General features: G+C 44.5%; 2 protein-coding genes across 4 annotated transcripts in view; both read right to left on the bottom strand.

Annotated features, from left to right (window-relative positions):
• Window positions 1–1,723: 1,723 nt before the first annotated feature.
• LOC129712932 (basic phospholipase A2 myotoxin I-like) lies at window positions 1,724–3,267 on the bottom strand. Its single transcript, XM_055661716.1, has one exon. The coding sequence runs from the start codon at window positions 2,713–2,715 to the stop codon at window positions 2,044–2,046; it is 672 nt and encodes a 223-aa protein (XP_055517691.1). The 5' UTR covers window positions 2,716–3,267; the 3' UTR covers window positions 1,724–2,043.
• A 989-nt stretch (window positions 3,268–4,256) lies between these two features.
• The window catches only part of LOC129712930 (ras-GEF domain-containing family member 1A-like), a 177,581-nt gene continuing 170,688 nt past the window's right edge, over window positions 4,257–11,149 (bottom strand). For 2 of the 3 annotated variants that reach the window (XM_055661713.1, XM_055661715.1), the window contains 3 exons: window positions 10,736–10,808; window positions 5,683–9,845; window positions 4,257–4,844 (listed from right to left, as the gene is read on the bottom strand). In XM_055661713.1, coding sequence (XP_055517688.1) covers window positions 9,821–9,845; window positions 10,736–10,808 — 98 coding nt within the window. In that variant the 3' untranslated portion in view covers window positions 4,257–4,844; window positions 5,683–9,820. The remainder of the gene's footprint in view (window positions 4,845–5,682; window positions 9,846–10,735; window positions 10,809–11,149) is intronic. The other variant, XM_055661714.1, reaches the window with a different exon arrangement.

Here is an 11,149-nt window from a genome sequence, read left to right as displayed (position 1 = left end):
ATGGCTCTTTGTAATTCATGTAGCAACGCAGCACAGGCTTTGTGTGGGTGGGAGGGAGGTAGTGAAGTGAATATCAGAGCATGTGGGAAAACAACCAGATAGTGAGAGTGAGTGAGAGGAGATAGGGCAGGAGGGAGCAACCAACAGGAAAATACAATCCCCCCATCTTCACCACCCATTTGGTGGTCTCTCGTCTCTGTGCTCCCCTCCAGTCACTGACTGTTGGAATGAATGAGACGGATTTATGCAGCTGGTTTATCACTGAACCAGATTTTAATCTTAGTTAGCAAGCTCACTGTGCAAATCTGAAGCCCATTCAGTCTTTGAGCTTGTTACTGCCACAGCGTCCACATTGGATGAAGTTGTGTGCAGTCTGTAATAAACACTTTGATGATTTTGAGCAAGACCGCTTCACGCCTTTTAATAGGAAGATTTCAGCCCAGGTTCTGTAATGTCTTTGCACCATCATCGAACCAGCAAGTAGAGAGGTTTACCCCCAGGAACCATTGCCCACCAAAGACAACCAAATGCCACATTCAACCAAGTCTTCATCATTCCTTTACCAACATTGTCTCCCTCCTCAGTGGCCTCGGTTATAGAGGAAGATGGTCAACTCCTCTCTTCGCTGTGCCTCACCTGGATAGACATTTTTCCACAATCCTGCCCTTTCCCAATCCCCCGGTACCCTTCCACCTCTATCCTTTCATCTGGCTTCACATTTCATACCTCTTCTCTCCTTGTCTCTATCTTTTGTCTTTTCATCTCTCACATTTGGCAATGCGCTAATCAATCGAAGCTCCCAGAACAGTATCCACCTATCGCATGCCTGGCTTTGTCATGCCCCCATCACTCTTGCACTTTTCTCCTCCCACTACAATCAGTCTGAAGAACGATCCTGACTCCAGAGATGCTGTCTGGCCCGCTGAGTAAATCCATCCCTTTGTGCCTCTTTTAACCAGTCTATTAAATGCCTTCGCTCCCGGGATGGTCTGACCAATTTAAACCAATTGCATCACTGGAGGTGTAGCAGTGGGAAAGAGAGGTGTGAGGAGCATTAAATATTAGTAGCTTTTGCCCACCCCAAGGGAGAAAAACTATGAACATTGATTGCAAGATAATTAGTCAAAGCAAAGACAAATCCATTCACCTTCAGCAGTGCCAACCCTGTGCCTTGTCTTCCCCACATGGGGCAGAGGATGGATTAAAGTCACATCCCTGCCTCCATTTCTCACAGACATTTAATGAGTTGGCTTCTAGTGGCAGTAAGCTTGCTTCATCCTTCACCCTGTTCTGCATTGAATTCCCGACTGGCAAGGCTGTTTCTCAGCTTCCTTGTGTTGCTGGGATCCTCTCCTGGGTTGCTAATGCTGCCTTCACTCCTCCTGCCGTTGCTATGTTGCTGCTCTCTCCGTGCCCGTGCTACCAGCTTGTGATGTGTTATTAAATTCGCCCCAGCAACGGTGACAACACCAGCTACAGGCTGCCTTTTGGAAAGGAAGCCTCTGTATCTGTGGCGCTCCGCTGAAGGTGACCAGGACTCACTTTGCTCCGAGATCCACAAGTCCTGACTCAAGCCACCATTATACACAAGTGCAGGTTGAAAATCTCTGGCATTTCTCCTCTCTCTCAATAAACCATATCAATCCCCCCCCCCCCCCCCCCCCCTCTCCCGCCCACCCCCCCTTCCCAGCTCACTAAGGTTTAAAATGCTTGCTGTTGACAATCCTCCTCTATAACCTTGGCCACTGAAGAGGGGAAGCGTGGTGGAGGAAGATAGATGAAGCCGTGGTTGAACGTCCGATCTGGTTGTCTTTGGTGGGCAAGGCCATGCCTAAGGACACCCTCCTTGGGCTAGAGTGGGGCATGGACAAAATTGGGGTTTGGTCACCCAAGAAACCCAGCCCTTCCCCTCATCCACAGCAGGTCTACTCCACTAACGCAAAATTGAGGCAAACAAGGCCGTGGATAAAGTTTGTAGCTTTAACATTAATATAATGTAACTTCCACTGTGGAATGAGGCAGTGCTGAGGACCCCCCCCCATCCTATCTCTTGGTGTCCAGATCCACATCAATCTTCTCCTCGGCAGGACATTTGCGTTTGGGTTCCGTGCAGAACTTCTGCTGATAGCTGGAGTGCTGGTCCTGGTATGTGGCGATGGCCAGGCACTCGGCAAACTGCTTGTCGCAGAGGCAGAGGTCGCTGGAGCAGGGTTGCAAGCCCTCCGGGCACTCAGCCCTGCCCACCTCGCACACGGCGTAGCTGGGCTTCAGGTAGATGTTGGTGCCCTTGCCGCAGGAGGTGAGGAGCGCAGCCTCATAGCAGCAGTCGTGGTGGAAGCAGCAGGTGTCAAAGTCATCCAGCGGCACGCCATCGCCTCCCTTGCCGCAGTAGCAGCCGTAGCCATTGACGTTGTAGATGGAGAACTGATAGCGGTTGCGGTAACACCACAGGACAAAGGCAATGTCCAGCACACTCCTCCGGCCCAAGTGGTGGCGGTGGAGGCTCCCGTCCTCCACCGAGATGTTCTCCTCAGCGGGCAGCGGCATCAGCCGGCACAGCAGTATGAGGTGGAAGACAACTGGCTGCCTTGCCCAATCCATGGCAAGCCAAGCCGTCTCTGCTCTTGTCCTTTCCTCTCTTCCCAACAGCGCAGATGCAAGTCTGTTCTTCCCGGCTCCTCCTATTCCCTGCTCCCAACGGGAATCCTGCACCATGGCCTGGAGGAGCTAGAGGGCCCCCTTAAACCCCATCAGGTGGGAATCACTTGCTGGGAGTTTTTATCCCCTCCTTCATACTGAGGCCAGAGAGTGAAGGACAGTTGAGGAGGCGTATGTACAAAACAGAAGGGATTCTAGAATGGACTGATGTGCAGGAGACAACTGCCAGAGGCCAGTGAGGAGAACGAGACAAAGGAAGACAAAGGAAAAATGAATATATGATTAAGGACTTCGACGTAAACGTAGACGGGTTGGTTAGTAAGTTTGGGGAAGGCTGTCAAGGTATATAAATCGCAGGATATAAATCAGCTACAGAAATGGGCAGAGAAATGGCAGATGGAGTTTAATCCGAGCAAATCTGAGGTAGTGCACTTTAGGAGGTCAAATGTAAGAGGGAAATATACAATTAATTGGATGACTTAACAGCATTGATGACCAGAAGGATCTTGGGATCCAAGTCCATAACTCCCTGAAAGTGACAACACACACAGAGTGGTAGAGAAGGTGCATGGTACGCTTGCTTTCAGAGATTGAGGGGATACATCTTTATTGGACTTTGACTAGGCTGCATTTTGGAGTATTGCATGGTATTCTGATCTCCCCATTGCAGGGAGGATGTGGCAGCTTTTAGAAAGGACGCAGAGGAGATTTACCAGAATAATGCCTGGATTAGGGGGGTTTTAACTACAGGGAGAGGTGTGACAGATTGTTTTATCTGGGACGTCAACGATGGTATGAAGACCTGACAGAAGCATATAAAATTATGCGAGTCATCAGGAAGAGAAGACAGCCAGAACCCAGGATGGAAACGTTTCCCAAGAATGAGAAATACAACCACAAGAGGGCATAGTGTTAAGCTAGAGGAACAAAGTTTAAATATGCAGGGCACCCTATTTACGCTGAATGCATCTTTCAACTGACTTAAATCATGTACTTGTAATTATGTATTGTCTTTCCGCTGACTGGTTAGCACACAACAAAAGCAATTCACTATACCAACTAAACTTAAAGCTATGGCCTCTCACAATATAAGTGCCTGAGTGTTTTTTTCCAAAGAAAGAGTGCAGGAGAGACAGACAGAAAGGGAACTGTTAACAGTCGGAGGGAAATATAACAGAAAGACAGAACACATTTGAGGGTCATGAAGAACAGCTGTTTAGGTATACTGAAAGCAAAATGAATGAAGGACTGTGTACGAAGGAACTGCAGATCCTGGTTTAAACCAAAGATAGACACAAAATGCTGGAGTAACTCAGCGGGACAGGCAGCAGTCTGAAGAAGGGTCTCGACCCGAAAAGTCACCCATTCCTTCTCTCCAGAGATGTTGCCTGTCCCGCTGAGTTACTCCAGCATTTTGTGTCTATAAAGGAAGGACTGACAGACTGGGAAGCATGCTACAGAGTGGGGGTTCTTCACGCGTTGAGCTGCTCCGGGCACCTTGCCTTTGGAAGGTTATATTGACCTTGGAGGGAATGTAGTATCAATTTATCAGCAAGATTACGTGACTCAATAATTAAATCACAGGGAGTGATTATTGGAACATGGAGATGTTTTCTCTGGGATTTAGAAGGTTTCTTGATTGCTGTTTTCAAAATATGAAAAGAGTACATGGGTCTTGTAAATAAACTCAAAGGTTAGAGCCAGCATTTTTGGGAGTGAAGTTGAGAAACACTCCTCCACATGGAACATGCCAGATATTCAGACCATACTTTTACAAAGGCAATTGGTAATTTACACTAGGGATTTTTGTAAACTTAACAAACTAAAGTGTTTGGGGGGAAAGACATGTAACTGGAGTTAGGTCTTGGGTCTTTCGAGACCTCATGGCTGAATGGCCCAATAATGGCAATATGTCACAGAATGTCACTGTTCTGTTGCTGGTACATGAGACAATTAAATACTCTTTACTCTTGAGAGAGCTGTGAGACGGCAGCTTGGGAGAAGCAACAGAAAGACAACCGTGGCAAAGTGGGCTAAAAAATGAAGGGAAAAATGATGAGAAAATCTCAGAGCCATGTGTATGAAAGGGTGGGTTGGGCAAGGAACTTCAGGGAATTGAGGGACTAAAGCCTAATGAAATCATCCAAAGGGGCCACGTGATACCTTGTATGTAGAATGTATCAAAGCTACAAATGTTCCAACCTCATAACACTGTGTATGCATAGAATGGTCGATACTATAATGTAAATAAAGCCATGTATTGTTGTGCATTTCTTGTACATTTTATGAATAACGTTTACATTTTAAACTAAAAAGATGGACACACTTGATATTTTTTTTCAGTAAAGGCGTTTGACTAGTGGCCTTTAAATTCTTTTGGTGTTCACTCCTCATGGACAATCAGTTGGACTTGAAAAGTCACACCTTCGTTTTCAAGTTCCTCTATGGATCCTGCTCTTCCCCGATGACCTCCTCCAGTCCACAAACCCCTGATCTCTGAACGTCTCCAGTTCTGGGGTCTTGCATTTGTTCTGTTCTTATACCATCTGGGGCCAAGAATAAGTTCTGGAGATCATCTCACCCAAACCACCACCCTTCACATCTCCCAGCATCTCCATCTCGTTCAAGGCACTGTTTAATATAGATGCCAAGAATATTCTTACAATATTGAATTATCTCCAGATAACTAATCAATGTAATGTTTTTCCTTTTTTCAATTTGGTAAGTGAACCACACGGCTTATTCCATTTCCTTTTGTTTATTTACTTTTTTTTTTCCCCTATCTACTTATTTTTTAATTTTGATTGCTGTTTTTCTTACTTTGTTTTATTGATGGTGATGGTGTCGCACTGTTTTGTATATATCTCTTAAAAATCAATAAAAATGTAGATGGAAAAAAACGAATATTCTTACAAGAATAGCATGGCACAACACAAGTCCAAATTTAAATCCGATTTTGGGCCGGGTGAGGTGGGCGTGGAGAGGGGGGGGGGAGGGAGAGACGAGGGGCAGGTATATCTCCACTTTTCTTTTTCTTTTCTTCTACCATTAGTTTTTTTCCAGCCACACTACTAGGGTTAGTTTCTTTGTGCTTTTTCAAGCTATCTTTTCACTTCTCACTTTTTCCTCTTTTTTTCTTTTTTCATTTTCAGATTGCAAGGTTAAAAATGAAGCTGTACAATAATTGTATAATCTTAGATGTCGAATGTTTTATCTTTGTACATTTGCTTCTAATAAAAATAATTTAAAAATATATATATATGATGCCAATGACTGTTATTTTGATCTCCAATCCCTGCATGGCTAAGTGTTGAATATCGTTTGATCTTCTACAGAAGGTGCCACTTCAATGTAACTTGTTGTTATTGTAACATGAACTGACTATCATCACAACCACAATTCATTCAGTGAGTGTGAAGAGTATTCTTGGACAGAATCATGAGGCTTTTGATGCCTCATCTGTGGTGGTGGATTGGAAACAAGTCCTCTCATCGCATGCCTTATTGGGGGAAGAACCGTTGCAATGCGTTGAGTTTTCCAGTCCACCCTTCCCTTCCCAAGACAAAGGCGCCTCTCACTGCCAGATAATCTCCAAGCACTTTCTTAACGGAACAAACATAAAATGAGCAATTGGAAATTTGTAGTGGAAAGAAAAAATAAAACGAAACAGCCACATGCGTCTGATTTTCACATAATTTATTTTTTGTGTTTGTATCTTTATAAAAACCAAAACCAAACAATTAAAACATTGAGACTGTTGCATGATGCATTCAGTGCTTTTGAACACATAAACCCTCCAGAGGGGGGGGGGGGAGGGGATAAAATAAAAGATTCATTTTCAGGCCTGACATTCTTTGGGGAGGGTGTGAATTGTCTCCCATGCAAGGAAGTGAAGGATGTTGTTATCCTTTCAAGGGAGGAGGCATATATAGAGATTTGAGCTTGCTTTAAGTTGCTGGATAGATACAAGAGGGAGCTGTGTTGATACTGGTGTGGTTTCTGTGATAGCCTTCTGGTCAGGTGACACTGAAGCCAGTGCTTTCTGATCTGCTTGCAAGTGCCGTTGCATCGACCTCGTGCTCACAACGCAGGAACCCACAAACTATTTTTGCCCACGCACCCGACCCGAGTCAGTTTCTAAGAAGGAGCTGCCGTTTACTCGATCGATTTAGATGCTGTTCCCACTTCAACATGAGCAGCGTCTCAGAACGAGGTTGTTAAATTTTCTTTCAAAATTATAAATGCACATGGTGAGCTTCAGAAAATGCCTGGAGGATTTGTTAAATAATTTCTTGTCCTTGGCTGCACGCGATGATCTCTCTAGGTGCCATGAGTCAATAAATCCAGACAAAAGCCCGGTCCTTGTAAAGATTAAAAAGCATGCAGCTGTCACTTCCTTCAGCAATGTTTATGTACGTTTCAGGTAAATACTCGGGGGTCCCGGGGTCTGGCAAGGTGAGGTGTATATCAGCGGCACTGCACCAACCAGTGACGCGAATGGGTTATATGTCACAGTGAATAAGGATGAATGCTCTTTGATCTAATTGGAACGCAAACCTTCCTGCCGTTGAACATGTAACTAAATCCAATGCGCTTTAGCCCACATGAGGATTGCCTTGCTAACAAATTTTTCGTTGTTTCTTGTTGTTCATTAAAGGTAGAAGTGTGATGTCAGTGTATTTATTGATGACTATGGGGAAGGAACAGCTTTTAATGACAGCAGTGGCCATCCCATACCCACAGTAACAATGGATGTGTCAGGGGGAGGCAAAGGAATTACACAATGTGGGACCGGCATGTAGTTAGAATGAGCACTTTAGGCCTAAATCATCCAGGCAAACAACAGGTTAAGGAACCCCCAACGAAAGTGAAAGTGACTTTTCATCAACTCTTTGATGAAGAGTCTTCGACCTGAAATACTAACTCTTTTTCTCTGCTCATAGATGCTGCCTGACCTGCTGAGGATTTTCACCATTTTTTGTACATATTTCAGATGAAAGATTTGCGGCATTTTGTTTACCACCTTGCACCAGTGAATGCACTACAAAAGTACGTAAATAGCTTGTTCTTTCTCTGTCTCATGACCAAACTGTGTTTAATGTGAGAGTCTAAAAGAAAGGTTATGCTGTGGTTGTACAATAATTAGAGCTCCCACTGTCCTGATTTAGTTTCCATGGGATTCTCGGGAGGGAGAGTGAGATTATCACAAACCATATTATGGGGGCGCAGGAATCTCTTAGACTGCTCGTGGAATTCTGTGAAGTATCCAAAGCCTTTTCACAGATTTAGTTAGAGCAGAGCCTGGGATTATAGTTCGACCCAGTTTGACTATCCTGCTCTGGGAACACTGCCAGGAACCCATCCTTTACCTGATGTAAAGAGAGAAACACTTTGCCAGCCCTGGGCACCAGAATGATGCAGTGTTATATTGGAGCTGGTTCATGTCCCATCCACTTCTATAAGGAGTGTAGGGACATAGAACACAGAAACAAGCTCTTCAGCATACAATGTCCCTGCCAACTATCGTAACCATTTATACAAGTTTAGTATATCTAAATCATCTATACTAATTACGTTTGCTCTGACCATTCATTTATCAACCATGCATCAGTTGTGTTGGTGGAATGGACATCTCACAGGTTGCCCTTTCATTATCTGCCCACTAGAGCCACAGCAATAATGTTCCCTATTGAATACCAGGGTAACGATACCTGGGTCCTGCTTCTCCTTTGAGCAGTTTAACACACCCTTTGCACAAAACTCATCCTGGACCTGCTTTCCAAACTATGAGGGATAACGAGGATGGGTTTCGCCCAAGGTTGACAAGTTTAACTTTCTATCTAACGCTGGAGATAGGTGCACAGTGGTTGCTGTCCACTGTGTATTTATAGGCCTCCACCCACAACAACCCATGCACAATAATACAGATGGGACACGATCAGTACCTGACTGATTATCCTGCACTGATCCCTGGTGTGGGGTCTAGCAGAGTGAGACCAGCTTTAGATTTTTTTTTGAGGGGGGTGGGGGGGGGGGTGCATTTTATATAGAATTTAGGCACTTTTAATCTTTACGAGCTAAGCCAACATCAAATAACAGTTTGGTGTTAACATGAGAACCAGAAGATGTAGAAGATACTCAGCAAGTCAGGCACTTTCAACGAACATTTTTGTAAGGTTGCCTTGAATGAATGCTTTTATGGACGAGGTAAACCGTTGTAAGATGGGGTTGAGTTGGAGAGGCAGTGTTTGTTGTCGATTCACCGCAGTATGGCAAAGTCGTGGATCCCCTCGTTCTTGTGACTGACGGGTTTTAGGTGTTACCGAACCATCTACGCATTCGGGCAGAAAATGAGTCCTTCATTTTACTATGTGTAAAGTGGGACGTTGTTGGTGCACAAAATAAATATTCTTCAATCCATAAGAGCAATGAAAACTATGAGTTATAGTTCACAACATTAAATAAATCTGCACATTCTGAATAGGCAGCATACAGGGGTTGCTTTATAAAATGGTCTGTCTATAAGATGCAGTCTACAAACACCCTTACATTCTCCATGTTGGATGATCAATGCTCTGCCTTGGACCCCGACATAGGTTCAGCAGGATTCTGGGCTGGTGCAATATAGTCCCTTCTGTTCTGTTTATACCCGTAACTCACTCTATGTCCCACTCTCTCTCTCTCACTCGCACGCACACACACACACACACACAAACAGAAGCAGCAAGTTGTCACAAAACAAAGGATGAATTGACAGTAGTAGGAATTTCTCATAGGCTGCCATTGTCCTATTTCTACCAGTATCCATAGAAACAGCAGCCAGGGATCTCCCGTGATGCTTCTCTTTATTAAAGGGTCCAGCCCCGTGGCAAAAGTCAGTCTTCTTCCTTCTCGTAGTCTTCCAATTATTTTACAAGTGACTTTAAGTCATAGCACATTGTCTGCTGTAAAAGGCATTGAATAAACTTATCCCAGCCAGTGGGACCAAAGCCCCTAGAGTTGGCCTCTTTCTCTCTGTACAGTCACGATCCGAATCCGAATCTAAACCAAATTTACAAATTTAAAGCAAGTGACCAAACCAAGTCTCTTCTCTTCCAAACGGAGCGAAAATCGGATGCAGTGCAAATGATTTGCGGGGTCCTGTGTGCACAAAGTGGCTGTTTCACGCCCGGTTTAACAGTGTGGCCCTGCCGATGGAGAAAAATAGGAAGCGTGTTAGACTGTTTACCAGAACAGGACTGATGAATTAGCACAGACAAAGGGCTACTGCAGGCTTCATTCACATGGCTATGAGTTCAGCTTCTATTCCCAATGACTCAAGCATAAATATCTAATGCCAAGGGAGTGTCAGAAATCCTGTCTTTCAGATGAGATATTAACTTTGCTCTTTCAGCTGGGCTTAAAAAGGGTTTATGAAGGGTGGTTGATGTCATTTTAAGTATTCCTTATAGTGCATTTACAATTATTCACCCCAGTGGCCATTGGAAGGGGCATTTTGATTTACTACCTGGCACATATTCATTAGAACTCTTCCAAACAATCCAAATTGGTCAAAAATCTAGATCTAAAACCAAGCAGACGCGAGCTCTGCCTGGGATGATACAGAGACAGTAAGTTGCAGTTATATTTGGGCAGAACCTCAGGAATTGTCTTCACAAGCTGATACGGGTCACATTATAAATGAAAGGCATTACCCAGGAATTTGTCATGGCTTTCTTCAGGAATTGAACTAACTCTGCATTGAATTCTTAGGACCCTAATGCCCCTGTCCCACTTTGGATACCTGAACGGAAACCTCTGTAGACTTTGCGCCCCACCCAAGGTTTCCGTGCGGTTCCCGGTGGTTGCAGGTGGTGGAAGCAGGTAGGGAGACTGACAAAAACCTCCGGGGAACCTCCGAGAACTGCACGGAAACCTTGGGTGGGGCGCAAAGTCTCCAGAGGTTTCCGTTCAGGTTTCCTAAGTGGGACAGGGGCATTACTATAGAAGGATTCAGTTTAACTTTGCCATCCGACATTGTTACTATCCATTTGTTTGGGGACCATTTAAAAAACAATTCACGAGTAGGGCCCAGTACCTGAGTGACTTCCAGCTGTCCTTCTCCATGTGGTTCTCAGGTCCTTCACTCTCAAATGAAGCCAAGTAAAGTGCTAGGAATGAGAAGCAAAAAGGGTAAGTTAGAAACGTGTCTCATAAAGCAACAGGAGGCAAATCCTTCTGTAACACAGTGAAGAGTTGGTGTCTGGAAAGCACTGCCAGGGAGGCTGATTTGATGTTTCCATTGGGAGCTGGGTAAGTATTGTAATGGAAAGCATTCGAGAGGGTGGGAGAATGTGACTGTTCTTATAAGGAGCTAGAGCAGGCTTAATGATTCCTTTTATGCTGCAAACATTCTGCGAATTTTAAACCATTCGAAAGCACTCAAAAGCAAAGATGATTCCCGTGATATATTGTTTATTCGTTGCTTATTCATATCAAGAGCAGGTTTGCA

Source organism: Leucoraja erinacea, chromosome 34, assembly GCF_028641065.1.
Source record: "Leucoraja erinacea ecotype New England chromosome 34, Leri_hhj_1, whole genome shotgun sequence".
NCBI lineage: Eukaryota > Metazoa > Chordata > Chondrichthyes > Rajiformes > Rajidae > Leucoraja > Leucoraja erinaceus.
The sequence above is the reverse complement of the archived record's forward strand: the minus strand, read 5'-3'. Positions and strand labels throughout refer to the sequence as shown.